At 43.5% G+C, this 26,285-nt stretch overlaps 1 protein-coding gene across 3 annotated transcripts in view; it reads right to left on the bottom strand.

Moving 5' to 3' along the window:
- UGGT2 (UDP-glucose glycoprotein glucosyltransferase 2) overlaps positions 1 to 3,173 on the bottom strand; it is a gene marked incomplete at its 5' end in the record, with an annotated part of 753,177 nt that extends 750,004 nt beyond the window's left edge. For 2 of the 3 annotated variants that reach the window (XM_082245311.1, XM_082245312.1), the window contains one exon: positions 3,055 to 3,173. In XM_082245311.1, coding sequence (XP_082101437.1) covers positions 3,055 to 3,173 — 119 coding nt within the window. The remainder of the gene's footprint in view (positions 1 to 3,054) is intronic. The other variant, XM_082245313.1, reaches the window with a different exon arrangement.
- Positions 3,174 to 26,285: the final 23,112 nt, after the last annotated feature.

The following is a 26,285-nucleotide window of genomic DNA, read 5'->3' as shown; positions in this document are numbered from 1 at the left end:
CCTGTTTTAACCTCAACGCGGAGCCTTGTCTCGTTATTGGGGGGATTTATTGTATGCTGTTCCAGTTTGACTGCTAGGAGTGTAAACCCTTCATATGGTTTTTCCTATTCAGCTGTATGCAGCATTCATAAGGTTCCAGCTACACTGTCTGCATCATTCCTTGGTTTCCAGTTCGGGAGTTTGGTGTCCTGCAAGTAGCTGTGCCTGTAGCTCTGGACGGGGAAGATCTCCTAAACGGTTTCATTCCTTTTTACGCTGAGGTTCGTAACATAGCATAATTTAAAAGTCGCATTAAGTGTGAACGGGGAAAAGGACTTTATTTCCCTATAACCGTTTATATCAATGGATGCTACACAATCTATACACGCTCCCTGCCCATAATGTATTGTTTCAGTATTATCCGCCACCTTTACAGGAATCATCTGCGAAGAGTATACAGGCCCCTTTCCCACTTATGCGACTTGGGACTGTAAGGCCGGTATGACAAGTCGCACCCTATGTTTCCGTATGATAGTTGTTTATATCAATGGATGCTACACAATCCCTGCCCATGGAAGTATTGTTTCAGTATTATCCGCCACCATTACAGGAGTCATCTGCAAAGAGTATACCATCTTGGGCCCCTTTCACACTTATGCGACTTGGGACTGTAAGGTCGGTATGACAAGTCGCACCCTATGTTTCCGTATGATAGTCGTTTATATTAATGGATGCTACACAATCCCTGCCTATGGAAGTATTGTTTCAGTATTATCCGCCACCACAACAGGAGTTATCTGCAAAGAGTTTACCATCTTGGGCCCCTTTCACACTTATGCGACTTGGGACTGTAAGGTTGGTATGACAAGTCGCACCCTATGTTTCCGTATGATAGTCGTTTACATCAATGGATGCTACACACTCCCTGCCCATGGAAGTATTGTTTCAGAATTATCCGCCACCATTACAGGAGTCATCTGCAAAGAGTATACCATCTTGGGCCCCTTTCACACTTATGCGACTTGGGACTGTAAGGTCGGTATGACAAGTTGCACCCTATGTTTCCAAATGATAGTCGTTTAGATCAATGGATGCTACACACTCCCTGCCCATGGAAGTATTGTTTCAGTATTATCCGCCACCACTACAGGAGTCATCTGCAGAGTTTACCATCTGTGGCCCCTTTCACACTTATGCGATTTGGGACTGTAAAGTCGCACCCCATGTTTCCCTGTGATAACCATTCATATCAATGGATGCTACACAATCCATACACACTCCCTGCCCATAGAAGTATTGTTTCAGTATTATCTGCCACCATTACAGGAGTCATCTGCACATAGTTTACAATCTTGGGCCCCTTTCTTGTCCTGCGACTGCAAAGTCACATCCCATGATTTCCAATGACTGCTGTTCATATCTGTGCAACTTCAACTTGCGCAACTCCCTGCACTACTTTGGTCAGACTTTGATGGGACTTCAAGATTACACAGGCATTGCTTCAAGTCGCACAACTTTCAGGCTGCACAAGTGTGAAAGGGGCCTAATGCTGGCCATACACTAGCCGAAAAATCGTTCGAAAATCTGTCATTTGGTCTGTTTGTTCATTTTCCGTCCAGTTAATGGGCACAAATAAAGTTTTAAAGTTTTAGTTTTAAGTGCTGAATAATGGAAGGAACAGATTGGAAAATTCTGCTGAACGAACTATATAATTGATAAGTTAATGTGTTTCCTGCACGAACTGTTTGCATTAACCACTTGCCGATCGCCGCAAGTACATATACTGCGGCGGTCAGCCCCTCACAGGCAAAGTGACGTATGGGTACGTCACTAGCCTGTGAGGCTCTAGGGAGCGCGCGCGCGCGCGCGCGCCACTGGATGCCCACTCCCGCTCGGTCACGGACCCCCCCCCCCCCCCCCCGCGCGTGTGTGCCCGGCGGACCCGGATCGCCCGTTAGAGCGGGAGAAAGGCAGGCGGCTGATGTAAACAAAGCCGCCTGTCATTCTCCCCTGTGTAAGAATAGTGATCATACGGTTCTACTATGTAGGACCGTTGATCACTGTTCCTACACCTCAAGCCACAGCCAATCACAGTTAGAAGCACGCCCCTAGGGACACACAACCCCTCCCTCTCAAAAAAAAGTTAACCCCTTCACTGCCAGTGTAATTTTACAGTAACAGTGAATATGTATAGCACTGATTACTGTAGAAATGTCACTGGCAACCCCAAAAGTGTCAAAAATGTCAGGCAAGGGTTCGATCTGTCCGCCGCAATGCCGCAGTCACGAAAAAAAAAAAACGCAAATCGATGCCATTACTCGTTAAAAAAAAAAAACACCAAAAATGACAAGTCTTTCCCTTTGTTAGTAAACGCGATAACTTTTGCGCAAACCAATCAAAATACGCTTTTTGTGATTTTTTTACCAAACATAGGTAGCATAAAACAAATTGGCCGAAAATGTTAAAAAAATTTGTTTACATTTTTTTGGGGAATTTCATATAAAAAAAATGTGAAAAATATTGTTATTTTTGCAAAATTGATGCTATTTTTTTTGTTTATAGCGCATTATCAAAAAATCGCACAGGTGATCAAATACCACCAAAAGAAAGCTCTGTTTGTGGGGAAAAAAAAAGGATGTCAAAATTCGTTTAGGTACAGCGTCGCACAACCGCGCAATTAAAGTCACGCAGTGCCGAATCGCAAAATAGGCCCTGGTCAGGAAGGGGGTAAAATCTTCCGGGGCTTAAGTCGTTAAGCATTTGTGACAAATTTAATGAAAAACTGATTTATGTCCATTGAACAATTTATCGATCAAAATGCGGTCATTACATGATGGCACGATCTGCTCTCACGGCGGAGTGTTCATTTAGTTCGGACAATTTTTTGTATAGTGTATGGCCAGCATAATAAATGAGAATTCTATCAATCCATTCCAATAATCTGCAATCCCCCCACCCCATGTCTTTCTCCCTGATCCCCCAACACTGGATGGATCCCATGAGCCATAGGCAGCCATGGAGAGTAGGGTACCCATTATCCAATAACACTAGTCCTAAGCAGACCATATACCACACCTGGCTTCCAGCAATAGCGGGCTCTCTGGCCACTTGGCAGCCAAGCTTGCTGTGACTCCCTTGGATGCTGCCTGGGCAATGATAGAGGAGAGGGCACAGGAGAAGAGCAGAGCAGCCATGGCAGCCAGCCGGTACACACTCATTAGAAACTACGTCCGTACAGACCGGACACCGGCACACAGCGTACTGATCCACACCGCCTCTCTACACACGATATACACAGCTTCCAACCGCTTCCGGGAACCCCGAACAGCTAGCTAAGACCCTCGCTGCATGACGTCACATCATAGGCTGCCATTGGCTGAGAGGAGCCGCTATCTCCGTTCTGCCACCAATCACAAAGCGGCAGCTGTCAGCTTCCAGAGGCTGCTTAGTGGTGTTGGTGAGGTGGAGGATTGGGACACGTGGATCCCGGGGGATGCTGGGCTCTGTACAGCATAGGGATATAGAGGGATCCATACAATACCTCATCATATTCCCAGTGTAATCAATGGAAAATGTATTTCTTTATATTCATATTGTCGTGGTTTTAAAAGATATTTTTTAATAGTAAAATTAACATTTACTATTCCCTGATAATATGTCAATCTACACTCATTGGCCACTTTATTAGGTACCCCCGCTTGGTAACTCAAACTGCTAATCAGCCAATCACATGGTAGCAACTCCGTACATTTAACCACTTTACCACCGAGGTTTTTCCTGCTTTACGTCCAGGCCACTTTTTGCAACTTGGCACTGCGCGACTTTAAAGTGGAGTTCCACCCTAATTTTATACTTACCTCCATCTTCTCGCTCCGGGTCACCTGAAAAACAAATGGCTAATCGCATTTTTTTTTTTTTTTTACTTACCTCGTAGCGAAGAAAATATACTTACCTTACTTCCTTCTTCCTCCTTCCTCGGCCGCGGCCCGTCGTCACTTCCTGGCTCTGCAATGATTCCTGGGAGCTGAACGTCATCGCTCCCAGGAATCATTGCGCCTGCACCGGCGCTGACGTCAGTTCCGGGGCACGCACGTCATCCCCTTCTAAACAGCTTCTGGGCATGCCCAGAAGCTGTGGAGGGATGAAGCGCGCACCCGGAAGTGACAGCGGGACCGGCGCAGGGCATCGTGGGACCGAAGAATGCGGAAGAGGACGCAGAAGAGGATCGCGCTGGCGTCAAGCTGCCCACATCTGAGATGGCAGCGCTGGACAAGACTTTTTCAAGGTAAGTATTTGTCCTAACAGGTAAGTGCAACTCGGGACAGATTAGAGGCTAGCCATTGTGGAATGCACTAGCCCTGACTGTCCCGGGGGTATTTTTAAAAAAAAAAAAAATTCCAGGGTGGAACTCCGCTTTAACTGACAATTGCGCGGTCATGCGAACTAAATTTACGTCCTTTTTTTCCCACAAACAGAGCTTCCTTTTGGTGGTATTTGATCACCTCTGCGCTTTTCATTTTTTGCGATATTAATAAAAAAAGCGACAATTTTGAAAAAAATAACAATATTTTTCTGCTTTGACAGTTAAAAAATATCCAATATATTCAATTTTTGTCATATATTTAGGCCAAAATGTATTTAGCTACATGTCTTTGACAAAAAAATTCTCAATGAGCGTATTTTAAACGCTTTAAGACCAGAAGATTTTACCCCATTCCTGACCAGGCCATATTTTGCGATTCGGCACTGCGTTACTTTAACTAACAATTGCGTGGTCGTGCGACACTGTACCCAAATTAAATTTAGGTCCTTTTTTTTCCCCACAAATAGAGCTTTCCTTTGGTGGTATTTGATCACCTGTGCGATTTTTACTTTTTGCGCGATAAACAAAAAAATAGCGACATATTTCCGGTTGCTCCAAGGGTGCCCGTTCTATATTACCTCCCAAAGGTACATAAGGATCCCCTTAATCCACCTGGGCGTCCTAAAGTGAGCGGAATAGACTCCGTCACTAGTAGAATTGGGAGGTATATAGACGGGTACCTACAACCACTTGTCACCAATACCCCTTCCTACCTGAGGGATTCCACACAGGTTTTGAACATATTGGATCATATAGAGTGGAAGGAAGGATATCTGCTGGCTACAGCGGATGTCACTGCACTCTATACTATCATTTCCCATGAGCACGGACATCATGCTGTTCAAACTTTTTTAGAGAGAGATAGTTCCCTTGTTTCTATACGAAGGGAATTCATTCTCTCTCTGCTCACCTTTGCCATGCGACACAATTATTTCTGGTTTGGCGGCTCCTTTTTCTTACAAAAGAGGGGAGTCGCAATGGGTGCCAAATAGGCACCGAGCATGGCCAATTTGTTTATGGCCAAATGGGAGGAGGACATCATCTATGGCTGGCCGAGACCCAAATTGGTTCTTTGGAGGCGCTATATAGATGACATCCTCCTCCTGTGGGATGGTGATAGGACATCCTTGGATTGTTTCATTAATGATCTTAATTCCAATTTGTTTGGAATTGTCCTTCAACACGAAGCTAGTGATAAGAAAATAAATTTTCTTGATCTAACAATCGAAATTAAGGATGGTGCAGTTGTGACAAGTACTTTCTTCAAACCGACTGACCGTAATGGGTACATTGAGCAGGGGAGCTGCCATCACCCCTCTTGGTTGCGCTCGGTACCCAGAAGTCAGTTCTTGCGTCTTCGCCGCAACTGCACCAATAAGGATAATTACCTCAGTCAGGCTCTTACACTGAAGGACAAGTTCCTCGACAAGGGATATGACGAGGCCAATCTGAATGTGGTGCTGCATGAAGTGGGAAATATCGATAGGTCTGCTTTACTACAAAAGCAACCTAAGGTACAGGCAGATTCTAATCCTTTTGGTTTCTCTTTTATCACCACTTATTCGAAGCAGTTCAGGGACGTTAAGCGTATCTTTAAGAAACATTGGAAGGTTCTCCAAAATGACAAAGTGTTGGGCCCTCAACTTCCTGATGTTCCCCCGGTGGTGTTTAGAGGGGTAGAACCTTTGCGTCTCCAGATTGCTCCGAACGTTCTTGATAAACCAGAACAGTTACCCTTTATTCACACTTTAACCGGCTTCTACCCTTGTAGAAGATGTTCGGTATGTAAGGTTAATTCTCTTGTGGGTAGAAAATTTTGTGAAATTTCATCCACAGCTACTTCTAAGATACATCCCATCAAACCCTTCATTGGTTGTTCTTCCACCAATGTGGTTTATCTCCTGCAATGTCCGTGCGGCCTACAATATATAGGCCGCACCAAGAGGACACTAACGGTAAGGGTGAGGGAGCACATCAAAAATATTAGGAAGGGTTTCCCCAACCATAGTGTTTCAAGGCATTATGCCAATTGTCATGACAAAAACCCTGTGGGTACAAAAATTTGGGGGATTGACAAATTCACTCCCCATTGGAGAGGAAGTCATATCCATCGTGAAATTTGCCATTTAGAAACTCTGTGGATTTTTAATGAAGACTTACGCTCCATGGGGATTGAACATCGAATGGGATGTAAATTGTTATATTAATAACAGCTAAAGTTTTAGTGATATATCTTTTATCCGTTTGTATATTTTAAGATGTTGTGTTAGTGGTTCATGCAAATTAACATCTTATATATTCTATTTTTTATGGAGTTGGACTTCAGTAATATCTGTGCCAGTTTATACTATGTATCCGTCCATGGTAACAGTAATGATATCCGGCTTTTAATTTCCACATTTTTATATTTTGTCTAGTTTTTATATGTCTATATTTAATTAGCTTTTGGTATGATTGATTTTATACTTATTTGCGGTTTTATATGGATTTTGTGACAGTGAAATGTTGTGTATTCCACTCGATCTTTGTGTTTGATTACATGGGATTTTCATATATTAATGGTGGTCAGTGGGAGATCCGGTGTTTTAATGCTGGCAGAGGTGCGCCTGGATTGCATTTGTTTCTGGTCTCCCGGGATCCACCTATGTTTTTGATATAAGCCGTGGAACATCCGGTTTTCATCTAAGATCGGACGGGACGTACGGTCGGGTTGTTCCGCCTACGTCACTTCCGGTTTTGAGTTGAGATCGAGTGGAACGCACCGGCGGTTAGTTCCGCTTTCATCATTTCCTGTTTAGTCTTTTATATGCGTGCTGCTGTTAGAGCCAGGTCCGCCTCTGATGATGTCATTCACTTTGACGACACGCGTCAGGCGACCTGGAAACAAGCAGCATGCTTCACCTACCGAGGTCTTTTACATCTGATATGCTTTTATTCATTCACAAATCTGTGAGTATGACTCTTTTGTTCCAATAAACAATTGTCCATACAGTCTACACTATTGTCCTGCCTTTTATATCGAGGTACATTGGAGTTGTGGAGTTTATGAATTGAACCCTTCCTTGTCTGGTTGCACAGTCTGAGTATATTTCATCGCCCTTAATCCACTAATATCTGGTAAGCAGGTAGTGCATATATCACAATTGGGTGCTGGCTCTTCATCATCTGCACAACTGGAAGTTGGGATCTTATCTCTACTATTCCTCCTCCTATCTATTGGATCTATGGGACTTTTAATGGACATTTTTTATTGATGTTTTATTGATATGTATATTGATATTTTTATTGATATTCATTGATTCACGTTCAGTGTCTGGCGCTACTACAACTCTTTTTTATGTCTACTTAGTTTGTAATCCACTATTTAGTTGGCTGCCTTCACTTATCTATGTATTTACATAGTTACATAGTAGGTGAGGTTGAATAAAGACAATAGTCCATCCAGTTCAACCTGTGTAGGTGTGTGTGGCTGTAATCATCTCACATAGCCCTGAATGTTCTGATCCTTGAGATGTAAGTCTAAGAGTCTTTTGAAAGCCACCATACTACCCGCAGAAACCACCCCTCGTTGCCTGAGGTTAAAACGCTTCTCCTCTAATCGCATAGTATGTCCTCGAGTCCTCATGCAATCCCTTCGAATGAACAGCTTTTTTTCTAAGCTGGGATCCCCATTAAGACATTTATAAATTGCTATCATGTCCCCCCTCAGATGTCTCTTCTCCAGGGAGAATAAATCGAGCGATTGCAGACGCTCTTCATAGTTTAGGTCCTCCAATCCCCTAATCAGTTTAGTTGCCCTTCTCTGGACTCTCTCCAGCTCCAACACATCCCTCCTGAGGACTGGCGACCAGAACTGGACAGAATACTCCAGATGCGGTCGGACCAGAGTTTTATAAAGTGGAAGGATTATAGTCTTATCTCTGGAATACATCTCTTTTTTTATGCATGCTAATAATCTGCTGGCTTTGACAGCTGCCGCTTGACATTGCATGCTGTTTCCTAATCTATCATCAACCAAGACTCCCAGATCCTTCTCCATTTTTAATTCCCCCAAGGGTTCCCCTCCTAACGTGTATTGTGTTTTTATGTTTTTAGTCCCCAAGTGCAAAACCTTACACTTCTCTACGTTAAACCTCATTTGCCATGTCGTTGCCCACACCGTTATTTTGTCCAGGTCATTCTGTAGGATATTTGCTTCATGCTGTGTAGTTATTGCCCTGGCCAATTTTGTGTCATCTGCAAAAACTGATATCGAACTACTGATCCCATCCTCAATGTTGTTTATGAATAGATTGAACAAGGTTGGTCCCAGGACTGAGCCCTGGGGCACCCCGCTTACTACCTCAGACCAGTCTGAGTATGTGCTGTTTATTACCACCCTTTGGACACTGCCTTTTAGCCAGTTCCGTATCCAAGAGCAAACCCTGCTGTCAATACCTGCAGACCCTTTTTTATAAATTAAGCGCTTGTGGGGAACTGTATCAAACGCCTTAGCGAAATCCAAGTACACCACATCCACTGGTCTCCCCCTATCTAGCTCACAGCTCACCTCCTCGTAGAATGTTAGGAGATTGGTTTGACAAGAACGCCCATATGTAAACCCGTGCTGATAACCGCTTATGATGTTGTTGTCATTAGCAAACTCTACGATATAGTCCCTTATCATCCCCTCCAGAAGTTTACATACTATTGATGTCAGACTGACAGGCCTATAATTTCCCGGGATATGCCTCTGGCCCTTTTTGAATATCGGAATCACGTTAGCTTTCTTCCAATCCCCTGGTACATCTCCTGTCCTAATACTGTCAGCAAAGATCAGGAACAGTGGTCTTGATATAACTTTACTGAGTTCCTTGAGTACTCTCGGATGTACGCCATCCGGGCCTGGTGATTTGTTTGTGTTAAGTTTATCCAGCCTTTCCCTGATTTCACCCTCTGTTAGCCATAGTGGCAAGTCCTGTGTATTACTACTAACCATACAGTCATGGTCAGTGTACCCCTCCTTTTCCTGTGTAAAGACTGACGAGAAAAAAGCATTCAGCAAGGTTGCTTTTTCAGTGTCCTCTGTAACCATCCTCCCAGCATTGTTAATTATGTGTGCAATATGCTCTTCCTTAGTTTTTTTGCTGTTGATATATTTAAAGAATTTCTTTGGGTTTTTTTTACTATCCTCCGCTATTTGTCTCTCAAAGATGATTTTAGCCATCTTGATTTCTTGTTTACTTTTCTTATTTGCCTCCTTGTATTGCTCAAAAGCCGATACTGTGCCCTCTGATTTATATTTCTTGAAGGCCAATTTTTTTTCCCCTAATAAGTTTTTTGACGCTACGGTTTAGCCAGCCAGGTTTGGCTTTGTCTCTTCTAAATTTATTTCCCATAGGAATGCACTGCAAGATGCATTTGCTTAATATGTTCCTAAAGCATTCCCATTTATCCTCTGTGGTCAGTGATCCCAGGGTTTGGTCCCAGTTTACCCTTTCCATTAAGGAGTATAATTTTGGAAAGTTTGCCCTTCTGAAATTTAGGGTTCTTATGTTCCCCACTTGCCGTGTTATATTGTTATTTATACTAAATGTGATCATCCTGTGATCGCTAGAGCCCAGGTTGTCCTGGACTCCTACCTGCGAGATTATGTCTGGGTCATTAGTGATCAATAGATCCAGGACTGCGTTTTCTCTGGTAGGGGAATCCACCAACTGTGACATATAGTTATCCAGTAAGGTTTTCGTGAATAGACGGGCCTTCTGTGAGTGTGCAATATTTATACATGTTTTTATTGATCTCATATTGTGTCTAGCTGTCCGAGCGCAGATTATTCCTATATTTTTTACCTATTGTTGCCTGATTACTAATATCTGCTGCTGGACGTTATAATGGACATTTTCTCCTATAGGAGTAAATGTGTTATAGATGCTAGTGTTGTCTTCAATGATTTGGAAGAACCTTCCGTGACGGACTTGGGGGGGTCCTTCCTTAGATTGAAGAACATCATGACCTCTGAAATTCATACAAAATGGGACATTGCCCTTCTTGACAAGTATCTTGAATTGGGTATGGTCCCTCGCAGCCTCAGGTGGGAGATCAGCCCACAGGAGCACGAAAAGGACGTTTTGGTCTGGGCTAAATACTTTAATGATGCTGGACTTAATATGCTTAGGTTCTTAATCAGTAGAAAAGAAATTAAACTTGTCAGATTGGATGAGGAGATCTCAGCCTTGAAAACTTCTATGGCCTCTTCAACTGAGAGTTTGGAATTTGTTAATAGATCCAACGCTCTCAAAAAGGTCCTTGAAAAGAAAGAATCAGATCAAAAAATTAAAAAGAAAAAGAAGTACCTTAGAGACTTGGGGGACTATAAGTCTAACCTTGTCTTTAAGTGGCAGAAAAAACATGTGGTTGTGGTTCAGACGGAAGCAGTAAGTCAACCAACTGCATCAGTCCCTGTCTCTCTTTCTCAATCTGGTTTTCCCACTGTTTCATCACCCCGTATACCCCGTACACCTGTCCAACGTGAATGGGTACAGGTACCGGGGAGGGGCAGAGGACGTGGTAAGGCAAAAAGAGGAAAAGGTGCTAGACCTCCCAATAATCCTCAATATGGAGGTTATCAACATGATGGTTACCACCAAGATCGTAATGATTACCATCAGGGTCGTAAAATAATTATGGCTCACCACGAAGGGAGAATAGATCATCATATAATAATTTTGCCCCTTTGGATCAGGAGGATGATTACTATGATGAAAGATATATCACTTATCACCCACAGTACACTAACCAATGGAATGGTGGTGGACGAGGGTTTCAGCAACAAAGAACACAGGGGGATTTTCACAATCCCGGCCAAAACAGAAAACAGGATGGAAAACAAAGAGAGGGACCAGAGGGGGGAGGAGGACCAGGCAAAAAAAGAAAAATGCATTGAGGGATGCAGGAATTTTTAATCTGAGTTCTGCTACCCTCACTGATAATGAAAAGTTGGTCCTTGGACATGGCTTAAAATATGCCCCTACCAAACCTTTGGACAGGTTTGGACTTTTTATGGATGTACACAAATACATTCATAAAATAAATATAAAACGGTACGTGATGTCTAATCCCATTAGTGTAACGCTCCTGCGTTTCTTATATGGTGTGGATTTTCAGCTGCAGAAATAGTTCCACGTCAGTAGTCATGTAAGAGATATGCTGAGATACCATTCCCAACCTCAATGACTCATCATGTGTGGAAGGTCTTATTTCAGCCAGTAAATACACACAATTAGCAAGCTGGTTCCTAGAGTGACTTTATGTATGTGGTAACACAATGATGAAGGTTGAGGGATAGGTTGAGTGGAGGTGGTAGGTGATAGACACTTGAAGGTGAGACAGTAGCAGATGGATGCAGGAAGGTTTAGCAATGTTGTATGGTAGCAGATGACAGAATAGCAGGTGGACATACAAAAGAGATCAACCCAGTGCAGAAAAGTAGCAGTAGTCTCAAGAGCTAGCAATCTAGTTATGCAGATGTGATAAACAGTCTTTACTATGCAGAGCTAGATAGTGTAAGCTTAGTATAAGTTTATAGAGAATTCCCCTGCGGGGTACTTAGCACTATTAGCGATACAGCCGAAGGGTGGTTCTGGAGAGGCGGATGATCCAGTAGCGGGATACAGGGATCAGCGCAGCGAGGTTCCGTCAGTGAGGTAAGCTTGCAAGCATGGAAGCTTCAAGCAAGGTTAGCATCCAGGTAAGGGTGTTTGAACGAACACATGTGAGTGAGAACCGGCGATTTAAATAGCCATCTAGTCCGGCGCTGGGTGATGACAGCTCCAGTCTTAAAGGTGTATGCGCACCTTTCCAAAAGTAAATGGTGGGGCGCATACACTTGTGGAAAGTGTAATTTAGGGTACCAAAGGTACCGGAACATTACAATACCCCCCCCTTAAGGCCTGCTCCTGAAGGCCTCTGGAGCTGGTTTGTCTGGGTATCTCGCATGAAAATTGCGGATTAATCTAGGGGCATGTATGTCAGAGGTGTTTAGCCAGGTGTCGTCTTGGGGCCCATAGTTCTTCCATCTAACCAAGTACTGAAGTCTTCTTCTGTAGATACGAGAATCCAGAATCTCTTTTATCTCGTATTCTTCTCCACCTTCAACTTGTACAGGAGGGGGAGGTGGAATATTAGGCCTTATTCCTTGGTCTGGAACATGGGGTTTCAGTAGCGACACATGGAAAATGGGATGGATTTTTAGGTCCATTGGCAATGTAAGCTGCACTGCAGCTTTTCCAATAAGTTTCTTGATTGGGAAAGGTCCCAAGAACAGAGGTCCAAGCTTTTTGCTAGGGATCTTCAGTCTCAAGTTTTTTGTTGAGAGCCAAACGAGGTCCCCGATAGTATACTGTGGAGAAGGTCTTCTACGAAGATCATAGTACTTCTTTTGTTGACTGTGAGCGTGTGCAATGGTAGTATTTAGTAAACCCAGAGAATCCTTTATTTGGGTAAGATAGTCTGAGGCTACTGGGTTATTTGAAGGAAGGATGCGTGGAGGGAGAATAGAGGGATGGAACCCATAGTTCAAGTAGAACGGACTCTGCTTGGTCATACTGTGGGTTGCGTTGTTGTAGGCAAATTCTGCCAGGGGGAGAAGATCCAACCAATCATCCTGTTGGTAAGAAGTGTAACAACGTAAATACTGCTCGATGCATTGGTTGACTCTTTCAGTCTGTCCGTTGGTCTGCGGATGGTAAGGAGAAGTGAGCTTCCGTTCAATCCGCAGTATGTGACATAGTTCTTGCCAGAATTTAGAAATAAATTGGGATCCACGGTCAGACAGAAGAGTTTTTGGGATACCATGTAATCTGAAGACATGTTTCATCAGGAGTTCTGCCGTTTGTTTGGACGAAGGTAGTCTGCGAATAGCAATGAAATGTGCCATCTTTGTCAGATGGTCCACTGACACCAAGATGGTATTAAATCCTTTGGAAGGAGGCAATTCTACGATGAAGTCCAATGACAAAACCTCCCATGGAGTTTGGGGTATTGGTAGACTGCATAGTAGACCGGATGGTCTCGTAGTGTCAATTTTGGACCTGGCACAGACATTGCATGAAGAGACGAATTTTTGTATAGATGTTTTCATGTCAGGCCACCAGAATTGCCGAGAAATCAAATTGAAAGTCTTTGTCATACCCAAATGTCCTGCCATAGGCACATCATGCGATAATTCCAAGATCTTGGTGCGTAGGGTAGGTGGTATGTAAAGTTTGTCGTTGTAGTAGAGGAAGCCTTCTGCATCAGTATTTAGTTGTGGTGGGGGTGAATCCAAACTTATACCATGCAGAACCTCTTCCTTCAAGGAACGGACAACTCCAATAATGCGTTTGTGAGGTATTATAGGAACGGAAGGAATTTCAAAGTAGTTTTCTTCAGTTAGTCGTGATAGTGCATCCGCCTTTTTGTTCTTATCTGCAGGTGTGTAGGTCACTAGGAAGTTAAACCTTAGAAAGAATAGTGACCATCGTACCTGTCGATGCGAGAGAGTTTTGCTAGTCTGAAGATATTGGAGGTTTTTATGGTCCGTGTATATAATTATTGGTAATTGGGTGCCTTCGAGTAAATGTCGCCAATTCTCCAGAGCCAATTTTATAGCAAGCAGTTCCTTTTCACCCACGGGGTAATTTATCTCGGGACTGCTCAGGGATTTAGAAAAAAAAGCGACTGGATGAAGTGGTGAAGTGTGGGTAGGTCGTTGGGAGAGTATTGCTCCTACTGCCATGTTTGACGCATCTACCTCCAGAATGTATTGGAGGGATGGGTCTGGATGGCGTAATATGGGAGCGGAAGTAAACCTTGTCTTTAACAAGTGGAAAGCCTTATTTGCTTCTTCTGACCATTTAAATGGTATTTTTATGCTAGTGAGCTGTGTGAGGGGTCTCACAATAGCAGAAAAGTTTTTTATGAACTTCCTGTAGAAATTTGAAAATCCCAGGAATCGCTGTAGCGCCTTGCGTGTAGTTGGTGTAGGCCAATCCTGAATGCAAGATATTTTACTCATGTCCATCTCGATTCCTGTTTTGGATATGATGTAGCCTAGAAAGAGTACCTCATCTTTATGGAACAAGCATTTCTTCAGCTTCACATAAAGATTATGTGCAAGCAATCTCGATAATACAAGTCTTACATGTCTTATGTGTTCAGACAGGGTCCGTGAATATATAAGTATATCGTCCAGATATACCACAACACAGACATCTAGTAAGTCTTTAAAAATATCGTTTATAAATCGTTGGAAAACTGCAGGGGCATTGCATAGGCCGAATGGCATCACAAGATATTCGAACAATCCGTATCTAGTTCTGAATGCAATCTTCCACTCGTGTCCATCACGGATTCGAATGAGATTGTATGCTCCTTTCAGGTCTAATTTTGAAAAATAGGTAGCTCCACGCACCTGCTCAATGAGCTCAGGGATAAGCGGTAGAGGATAGCGATCTTTTATTGTGATAGCATTCAATTTCCTGTAGTCGATGATAGATCTGAGACTTGAATCTTTATTGCGAACAAAAAAGAGTCCTGCTGCTGTGGAAGAAGTGGAAGGTCTAATAAAACCTTTTTCCAAGTTCTCATCTAAATAGGTTTTGAGATGGGCAAGTTCATCCTGTGAAAGAGGATAAACATGACCGAACGGCAATTTGCTATTTGGGAGTAGATCAGTGCTACAATCATAGTCTCGATGAGGAGGTAATGTTTGAGCATTTTTCTCAAGAAAAACCTCAGAAAGATCCTGATAACATAGTGGTGCAATCTCATCTGTCACCACAGACAGAATCTTCCCGGAAAACGGGAGGTTACACGTTTCCTCGCAATAACAAGAAGGGAAGGTCAAGGACCGTTTCTTCCAATCTATGGTTGGTTGGTGTGTGTGTAACCAGGGAAGTCCCAACACAATGGGAAAGTGGGGTGAAGGTATTAAATCGAAGGTAGAAGTCTCCCTATGAGACTCGTTAATAGTGACTAGAAGTGCTTGTGTCTGATCGGTGATCGGACCAGAGGATAACGGAACACCGGTAATAAGACTTACTGAGACAGGTTTGAGTTTAGAAATAATAGGAATTTTATTTAAAGCAGCAAAACATATATCCATATAATTTCCACAAGATCCTGTGTCAATCATGGCCTTAGTAGTAATCCTGTTCTGGTCCCACTGTAATGTCAAAAAAACAGAAATGTAGGGGTTAGTGAATGAAGTTGTCAATCCTCCTAGAGAGACATGTGAACACTCACCCTTCTTTTTGTTGACTAGGGGACAGACGTTTATCTTGTGATCCGGGGATGCACAGTACAAGCAGAGATTTTCATTTCGTCTTTTGGCTTTTTCCATAGTTGATAGCGGTGGGCGTATGGTTCCTACCTCCATAGGAACGGCCAGACTCCGAGAGGAAACGGATAATGGCATTCCCATCTTTTCAGCCTTTCTTTCTCGTAGTCTTCTATCTATGGTAATACTGAGTTGTATTAATGCATCCAGGGTTTTTGGCAGATCCGCTCGGGCGAGCTCGTCCTTAACGGCTTCCGATAGGCCAAGCCTAAACTGGGTTTTCAGAGATGCATCATTCCATTCCGAATCAAGGGTCCATCTCTTGAACTCTGCGACAAAGTCCTCCACAGGCCTCCTTCCTTGTTTCAAGGATCTTAACTGAAGATCAGCAGTACTCTGCCTATTGGGGTCATCATATAGGCTAGTGAGCTCTGCCAGGAACAAGGCATAGGAGTTGAGAAGCTGGTCGTTTTTCTCAAAAAGAGAATCTGCCCAGGCTCGAGGATCGCTTGATAGGTAAGAAATAATAGTACAAACCTTAATGTGATCAGTAAGGTAGGTACGAGGTTTTAGCAAAAAAAGTAACTCACATGCGTTTTAAGTTTAAATTCGCGAAATTTTTTGCGATCGCCTGTAAATACCAAAGGGGGATTTATCTTGGGTTCAGGGGACTGAGCAGAGGTAAGTTGTGTCAGTCTAATTACCTGCTGCGACAGAGCCTGATTGTCTTCTTTTAATTCAGCAAGTGCGTGTATTAACGCAGATACTTGCTGTTTTAATTGTGTCACCTGAGTGGTTATTTCTGCTGAATCCATTTTTGGGTTCGTTCAATCTGTAACGCTCCTGCGTTTCTTATATGGTGTGGATTTTCAGCTGCAGAAATAGTTCCACGTCAGTAGTCATGTAAAAGATATACTGAGATACCATTCCCAACCTCAATGACTCATCATGTGTGGAAGGTCTTATTTCAGCCAGTAAATACACACAATTAGCAAGCTGGTTCCTAGAGTGACTTTATGTATGTGGTAACACAATGATGAAGGTTGAGGGATAGGTTGAGTGGAGGTGGTAGGTGATAGACACTTGAAGGTGAGACAGTAGCAGATGGATGCAGGAAGGTTTAGCAATGTTGTATGGTAGCAGATGACAGAATAGCAGGTGGACATACAAAAGAGATCAACCCAGTGCAGAAAAGTAGCAGTAGTCTCAAGAGCTAGCAATCTAGTTATGCAGATGTGATAAACAGTCTTTACTATGCAGAGCTAGATAGTGTAAGCTTAGTATAAGTTTATAGAGAATTCCCCTGCATGGTACTTAGCACTATTAGCGATACAGCCGAAGGGTGGTTCTGGAGAGGCGGATGATCCAGTAGCGGGATACAGGGATCAGCGCAGCGAGGTTCCGTCAGCGAGGTAAGCTTGCAAGCATGGAAGCTTCAAGCAAGGTTAGCATCCAGGTAAGGGTGTTTGAACGAACACATGTGAGTGAGAACCGGCGATTTAAATAGCCATCTAGTCCGGCGCTGGGTGATGACAGCTCCAGTCTTAAAGGTGTATGCGCACCTTTCCAAAAGTAAATGGTGGGGCGCATACACTTGTGGAAAGTGTAATTTAGGGTACCAAAGGTACCGGAACATTACAATTAGAGATAATAGACTTGTCGATAGTGGTATTAGACATTCAGGACTTTCTAATGCCTCTCTCTTCAACCCTCCTGGTTTTGTGGCCCCCTCTATCGGGGTCTTTAAGGAATTGGTTCTTAAAGATGTAGAGGCTTTACAGATTAGGAAGGATAGAAATGAACTACGGTTCAATGAGGGTTTAAAATCCCTCAAAAAAAGAAATGATATCGTAGTTAGGCCCGCCGACAAGGGGGGGGGGGGATTGTCGTTCTTGACAAGTCCTCCTATTATACGGAGATGAATAGGTTACTCTCGGATACTGATACCTATAGTCCACTCCTTTATAATCCTACTAACAGGTTTAAAAAGGATTTGTCTGCCTTGATCGATCAAGGATATCAGGACCATATTCTTAATAAGAAGGAGAGGTCGTTTCTCGTTCCGGTTGCTCCAAGGGTGCCCGTTCTATATTACCTCCCAAAGGTACATAAGGATCCTCTTAATCCACCTGGGCGTCCTAAAGTGAGCGGAATAGACTCCGTCACTAGTAGAATTGGGAGGTATATAGACGGGTACCTACAACCACTTGTCACCAATACCCCTTCCTACCTGAGGGATTCCACACAGGTTTTGAACATATTGGATCATATAGAGTGGAAGGAAGGATATCTGCTGGCTACAGCGGATGTCACTTCACTCTATACTATCATTTCCCATGAGCACGGACATCATGCTGTTCAAACTTTTTTAGAGAGAGATAGTTCCCTTGTTTCTATACAAAGGGAATTCATTCTCACTCTGCTCACCTTTGCCATGCGACACAATTATTTCTGGTTTGGCGGCTCCTTTTTCTTACAAAAGAGGGGAGTCGCCATGGGTGCCAAATATGCACCGAGCATGGCCAATTTGTTTATGGCCAAATGGGAGGAGGACGTCATCTATGGCTGGCCGAGACCCGAATTGGTTCTTTGGAGGCGCTATATAGATGACGTCCTCCTCCTGTGGGATGGTGACAGGACATCCTTGGATTGTTTCATTAATGATCTTAATTCCAATTTGTTGGGAATTGTCCTTCAACACGAAGCTAGTGATAAGAAAATAAATTTTCTTGATCTAACAATCGAAATTAAGGATGGTGCAGTTGTGACAAGTACTTTCTTCAAACCGACTGACCGTAATGGGTACATTAAGCAGGGGAGCTGCCATCACCCCTCTTGGTTGCACTCGGTACCCAGAAGTCAGTTCTTGCGTCTTCGCCGCAACTGCACCAATAAGAATAATTACCTCAGTCAGGCTCTTACACTGAAGGACAAGTTCCTCGACAAGGGATATGACGAGGCCAATCTGAATGTGGTGCTGCATGAAGTGGGAAATATCGATAGGTCTGCTTTACTACAAAAGCAACCTAAGGTACAGGCAGATTCTAATCCTTTTGGTTTCTCTTTTATCACCACTTATTCGAAGCAGTTCAGGGACGTTAAGCGTATCTTTAAGAAACATTGGAAGGTTCTCCAAAATGACAAAGTGTTGGGCCCTCAACTTCCTGATGTTCCCCCGGTGGTGTTTAGAGGGGTAGAACCTTTGCGTCTCCAGATTGCTCTGAACGTTCTTGATAAACCAGAACAGTTACCCTTTTTTCACACTTTAACTGGCTTCTACCCTTGTAGAAGATGTTCGGTACGTAAGGTTAATTCTCTTGTGGGTAGAAAATTTTGTGAAATTTCATCCACAGCTACTTCTAAGATACATCCCATCAAACCCTTCATTGGTTGTTCTTCCACCAATGTGGTTTATCTCCTGCAATGTCCGTGCGGCCTACAATATATAGGCCGCACCAAGAGGACACTAACGGTAAGGGTGAGGGAGCACATCAAAAATATTAGGAAGGGTTTCCCCAACCATAGTGTTTCAAGGCATTATGCCAATTGTCATGACAAAAACCCTGTGGGTACAAAAATTTGGGGGATTGACAAATTCACTCCCCATTGGAGAGGAAGTCATATCCATCGTGAAATTTCCCATTTAGAAACTCGGTGGATTTTTAATATGAAGACTTACGCTCCATGGGGATTGAACATCGAATGGGATGTAAATTGTTATATTAATAACAGCTAACGTTTTAGTGATATATCTTTTATCCGTTTGTATATTTTAAGATGTTGTGTTAGTAGTTCATGCAAATTAACATCTTATATATTCTATTTTTTATGGAGTTGGACTTCAGTAATATCTGTGCCAGTTTATACTATGTATCCGTCCATGGTAACAGTAATGATATCCGGCTTTTAATTTCCACATTTTTATATTTTGTCTAGTTTTTATATGTCTATATTTAATTCGCTTTTGGTATGATTGATTTTATACTTATTTGCGGTTTTATATGGATTTTGTGACAGTGAAATGTTGTGTATTCCACTCGATCTTTGTGTTTGAATACATGGGATGTTCATATATTAATGGTGGTCAGTGGGAGATCCGACGTTTTAATGCTGGCAGAGGTGCGCCTGGATTGCATTTGTTTCTGGTCTCCCGGGATCCACCTATGTTTTTGATATAAGCCGTGGAACATCCGCTTTTCATCTAAGATCGGACGGGACGTACGGTCGGGTTGTTCCGCCTACGTCACTTCCGGTTTCGAGTTGAGATCGAGTGGAAGGCACCGGCGGTTAGTTCCGCTTTCGTCATTTCCTGTTTAGTCTTTTATATGCGTGCTGCTGTTAGAGCCAGGTCCGCCTCTGATGATGTCCTTTACTTTGACGACACGCGTCAGGCGACCTGGAAACAAGCAGCACGCTTCATCTACCGCGGCCTTTTACATCTGATATGCTTTTATTCATTCCCAAATCTGTGAGTATGACTCTTTTGTTACTATAAACAATTGTCCATACAGTCTACACTATTGTCCTGCCTTTTATATCGAGGTACATTGGAGTTGTGGAGTTTATGAATTGAACCCTTCCTTGTCTGGTTGCACAGTCTGAGTATATTTCATCGCCCTTAATCCACTAATATCTGGTAAGCAGATAGTGCATATATCACAATTGGGTGCTGGCTCTTCATCATATGCACAACTGGAAGTTGGGATCTTATCTCTACTATTCCTCCTCCTATCTATTGGATCTATGGGACTTTTAATGGACATTTTTTATTGATGTTTTATTGATATGTATATTGATATTTTTATTGATATTTATTGATTCACGTTCAGTGTCTGGCGCTACTGCAACTCTTTTTCACTGTACTCCAATGGCCTCCACAGTCACCAGATCTCAATCCAATAGATCACCTTTGGGATGTGGTGAAATGGAAGATTTGCATCAGGGATGTGCAGTCGACAAATCTCCAGCAACTACGTGATGCTATCATGTGAATATGGGCAAAAATCTCTGAGGAATGTTTGCAACTCGTTGTTGAATCTATGCCTCGAAGAATTAAGGCAATTCTGAAGGCAAAAGGGGGTCCAACTCGGTACTACCAAAGCGTACCTAATAAAGTGACCGGTGAGTGTATAGCTCAGTGATCCTATGGGCACCATGTCTGATACACAAGAATTTTCTTAACAAAAATTATTTTTTTTTCGAGAGTAGTTTTTTAGATCTTTCCTCCACCCTCCAGATTTGTACAGGTATGAGACCGGCAATCCGGAATGTTATAGGACGTGTGCATAGCCAATTTATACATACACAGACTAGGCTCCTCGGTTTCCTCACAGCATGGGTGCAGTGAAGTGTACCCTTGTTTTTTTGTGCAGGTTACCTGCGCTTCCCATAGACTTCTATTAGATCAGGCGTTTTCTGAAAGTGCACCAAAGATACAGCAGCATGGAGGACTTTTGGGGCACTTTCAGAAGTACTAAAAGTACTTTTCAAAGTACTAAAAATGCATAATCTAATAAAAGTCTATGGGAAAGTGCGGACGCCCTGAGTTAAACCCACGCTGTGGAATAAGCCTCAGTGGGTCAGTGTGAAAGCACCCTTAAGGGTCAGTTTAGAAGTCAATTAACCTTTTTAGATCCTAGTCCAAACCCACCTGAGATACCCCCCCAGGGCTTGTCTATGCGCAGGGCAGGGCATGTCGTGGCTGCTTGTAGGCAGGTAGCCTACTGTATATTTAGTTAGCAACCGGCTGCCCAGGTCAAGGGGGGTCAGGGTTAATGTTTTGTCGCCTTTCACGATATGTTTGCAGGTTTTTTCTGGGGTCCAGCTTCCCGCCTGTGTTATATAAAAATAGAAGAGGTCTGGATCCTGGTGGGGTACACACAACTAGGGGTGTGTGCCAAGACTTGCTGGGACCTGTGGTCCACTCTGAAATGTTTCACCTGTTTAGGTAAGCAACATTTAAGTTTAGTTAGGAGAAAGATGTTATTGTATGTTAAACATGTTGTGGCAAGTTTACAGTAAAAGTTGATTCAACTGTTCAGATCCTGGTCTTAAGTTATTCAAGGGGTGCATGTGAGGTCTTGGCGTATTACCAAGGAACCTGAGTCCATAACAATAATCATCACTACGACAGAGGTTCATTCAGCAAGACAAGAAGGAAGATGTAGTTACTATGAGTAATCACAAGGAAGAACATCAACTAGTCGTGGGTGTGGTATCTGGTTAGGTGACAGGTCCTCTGGTAGCGAGGTTGTCGGGGCTTTGACTTTCTCCCTAGCTTTCCATCCCAGCTGGTCACTGGGAGTGGACTAGAGTTACGGAGATCTATGACCTGGTAACTAGGGACAGGAAGAGAGGAGTTAAGTAAGAGCACACATGAGGTCTGCGCTATGTGCTTGGCGGGACCCCATTCTGTTACTGGGAGTGAAGTAATAGAGGTAGGCTGATAGGTGGAGTGGGCAGAGGCTCAGCCTGTCTCTCCGATTACAACACATACATACTGTACATACATACAAGTGTGTAGGACATGGGACAACGCAGCTTATGGAGGATCTCTGTACCTTAGGTACTGCACACATGTAGCTCATCTCAAAATTGGGAGGCTGCCTTAATGTTTGATTCTTCACATGACCACCGCTTCCGCCTGGTCCTAGGCATCGGTGAGCAGGCCTTCGGGCAAAGTTCTACCCCACATGCAAGGGTTAGTGACCCGGTTCATTGCATGTCGTAGCCTAAAGAACACCTGTGGGTGCACAACTCGGAATAGTCGGCATAGGTGCACCTGCCACTGCACTACCCCCCCCCCCCCCACATGCTTATGATTTGCTTTGTGCAGTTACAGCTTCCTGGAGGGATATCTCAGGTGGGTTTGGCATAGGATCTGATCAAGCTTAAACTCATCTGTAACTGCCAGCCTGTCCTTGGAGGGTGGGAGGAAACCACAAACTCCATGCAGATAGTGCCCTGGCTGTGATTAAACTCAAAGATCCCAGTGTTGCAAAGCTGAAGTGCTAAGCCACTGTTCCATCCCACTTAATGATACCATGTCACATTCGCCTGGTATTATTCCATTCAAGTGACATGGGGAACTCAGGCACCCTTAAAGCCCAACTCCAGGAAAAGTAAAAATACTCTCTAGTACTGGGACTTCTCCTGTGCTGCATGGGGTTACATGCTCGTTTAGGTTTAGAGGATAGGAAAAGCAATTTTACTTACCCAACCCTCTGCTTCACTGCAGACAGCGCTCCCTTATGCTCCAGTGGTGGACTGTTCCTTGATGTCCTCACATTTAATGCAGGGCTATGGGCTCTGTATCATTCTTGATGGTGCCAGGGTTAGGGGAGAACAGGCTGCAGGGACCGGTCTTGAGGATATTTACTTTCCCGGGAGTTCAGCTGTATCACAGAACTCCAGTCAAACTCCAGTCAAAAATAACAAGAAAAAATATCACATTTAAAGATAAAAGGAAAAAACAGTTTTTGCTGTAATATTCACCTTCAATCCAGAGAATTCCTCAGCAGTACTTTTATTCTGCAGCTAGGTGTCATTAGTTTGGTTATCAGCATCGTTTAACCAACTTCCTCTGAGCCCAGGTCATAGTTACTTAGTTACATGGTTAGCCAGATTAAAAAAAGACCAAAGTATCTCTAGTTCAACCAATAAAAGGGAAAAAAATAAATACAAATCATGCAATTCCATCCTGGACCTGCCAAACCATGTAAATGGACAGTGAAAAGGGAAGCAGCACATTGATGAGCTCATATTTCTGTCATTCTTCTTTCTCCTCCTATCAGTGTGCTTCTTGTCAGTACATTAACTAAATGTATTTTTATACTGTTACTTTCTCTTACATTCACACTTTACAGGAGACTTTAAGAGGCTGACACCAAGTCAAATGTAGGTACACTGCTTGCATTCAATAAAAGATACATTAACTGAGGTATTAATGGTCATTATGTATTAATTTACAACTTTTCTATCTGCCCAGAGGTCAGCTTTAATTCAATCACCATAGAATGTATCAATGTCAGTTGTGATTGTCCAAAATGTCTTGAACTTGGGGCCCTCTTCACTCTGGTGTAGCGTGTCAAGTCGCACATATTCAAATAATTTTATGTGCGTATGTGCAAAGAAAACGCTTGCTGCTCTTGAAGTGCCATTCTTTGTTAAAGGCTCCTACAAAGCAAGCCTGGTATTAAAAGCATTTAACAGGCAAAGCTTCAAAAAGTACATGGGCCTCTTTTCCCATTGGCAGGTTATGGTAGTATAGTGGCAGGTTTGGGTAGTATAGTGCGGTACAGTGGCAGGTTTAGGTAGTATAGGGTGGTATAGTGACAGGTTTGGGTAGTATAGGTTGGTATAGTGGCAGGTTTAGTTAGTATAGGTTGGTATAGTGGCAGGTGTGGGTAGTGTAGGGTGGTATAGTGGCAGGTTTGGGAAGTATAGGGCAGTATAATGGAAAATTTGGGTAGAACAGGGCGATACATGGGGCATGTTTAGGTAGTATAGGGTAATATAGTGGCAGGTTTGGGTAGAATAGGGCAGTATAGTGGCAGGTTTGGATAGTATAGTGGCAGGTTTGGGTAGCATAGGGTAGTATAGTGGCAGGTTTTGGTAGCATAGGGCCGTATAGTTGCAGGTTTCGGTAGTATAGGGCAGTATAGTGGTAGGTTTGGGTAGCATAGGGCAGTAGAGTGTCAGGTTTGGGTAGATTAGGGCGGTATAGTGGCAGCTTTGGGTAGTATAATGTCAGGTTTGGGTAGCATGGGGCAGTATAGTGGCAGGTTTTGGTAGCATAGGGCAGTATAGAGGCAGGTTTAGATATTATAGGGCGATATAACGGGAGGTTTGGATAGTATAGGGCAGTAAGTGGCAGGTTTGGGTAGCATAGGGCAGTATAGTGGCAGGTTTGGGTAGAATAAGGTGGTATGGTGGCAGGTTTGGATAGTATAGTGGCAGATTTGGGTGGTATAGGGCAGTATAATGGCAGTATTGGGAAGTATAGGGTGGTATAGTGGCAGCTTTGGGCAGTATAGTGGCTGGTTTGGGTAGCTTAGGGCAGTATAGTGGCAGCTTTGGGTATTATAGGGCGGTATAGTGGCAGGTTTAGGTAGTATACCGTGGTATAATGACAGGTTTGGGTAGTATAGGGTAGTATAGTGGCAGGTTTACATAGTACAGGACAGTATAGTGGAAGGTGTGGGTATTATAGGGCAGTAAAGTGGCAGGTTTGGGTAGTATAGGACAGTATAGTGGCAGGTTTGTGTAGTATAGTGGCAGTTTTGGGTAGTGTAGAGCAATATGGTGGCAGGTTTGGGTAGTATAGGGCAGTATAGTGGCAGGTTTGGGTAGCATAGGGCAGTATAGTGACAGGTTTGGGTAGAATAGGGCAGTATAGTGGCAGGTTTGGGTAGTATAGGGCAGTATAGTGGCAGGTTTGGGTAGAATAGGGCAGTATAGTGGCAGGTTTGGGTAGTATAGGGCAGTATAGTGGCAGGTTTGGGAAGTATAGGGCAGTATAGTGGCAGATTTGGGTAGTATAGGGCAGTATAGTGGCAGGTTTGGGTAGTATAAGGCAGTATAGTGGCAGGTTTGGATAGTATTGCTGTCAGGTTTGGGAAGTATAGGGTGGTATAGTGGCAGGTTTGGGTAGTATAGGGCAGTATAGTGGCAGGTTTCGGTAGTATAGGGCAGTATAGTGGCAGGTTTGGGTAGTATAGGGCAGTATAGTGGCAGGTTTGGGCAGTATAGTGGCAGGTTTGGGTAGTATAGAGCAGTATAGTGGCAGGTTTGGGAAGTATAGGGTGGTATAGTGGCAGGTTTGGGTAGCATAGAGCAGTATAGTGGCAGGTTTGGGTAGTATAGGGCAGTATAGTGGCAGGTTTGGGTAGAATAGGGCAGTATAGTGGCAGGTTTGGGTAGTATAGGGCAGTATAGTGGCAGGTTTGGGTAGAATAGGGCAGTATAGTGGCAAGTTTGGGTAGTATAGGGCAGTATAGTGGCAGGTTTGGGAAGTATAGGGCAGTATAGTGGCAGATTTGGGTAGTATAGGGCAGTATAGTGGCAGGTTTGGGTAGTATAAGGCAGTATAGTGGCAGGTTTGGATAGTATTGCTGTCAGGTTTGGGAAGTATAGGGTGGTATAGTGGCAGGTTTGGGTAGTATAGGGCAGTATAGTGGCAGGTTTGGGTAGTATAGGGCAGTATAGTGGCAGGTTTGGGTAGTATAGGGCAGTATAGTGGCAGGTTTGGGCAATATAGTGGCAGGTTTGGGTAGTATAGAGCAGTATAGTGGCAGGTTTGGGAAGTATAGGGTGGTATAGTGGCAGGTTTGGGTAGCATAGAGCAGTATAGTGGCAGGTTTGGGAAGTTTAGGGCAGTATAGTGCAGGTTTGGGTAGCATATCGCAGTATAGAGGCAGGTTTGGGTAGCATAGGGCAGTATAATGGCAGGTTTGGATAGTATAGGGCAGTATAGTGGCAGGTTTGGGAAGTATAGGGTGGTATAGTGGCAGGTTTGGGTAGTATAGGGCAGTTTAGCGGCAGGTTTGGGTAGTATAGGGCAGTATAGTGGCAGGTTTGGGTACTAGTATAGGGCAGTATAGTGGCAGGTTTGGGTAATATAGAGCAGTATAGTGGCAGGTTTGG

This window comes from Pelophylax lessonae (genome assembly GCF_965119305.1).
Source record: "Pelophylax lessonae genome assembly, chromosome: 2".
NCBI lineage: Eukaryota > Metazoa > Chordata > Amphibia > Anura > Ranidae > Pelophylax > Pelophylax lessonae.
This window is presented reverse-complemented; position numbering and strand designations above follow the sequence as displayed.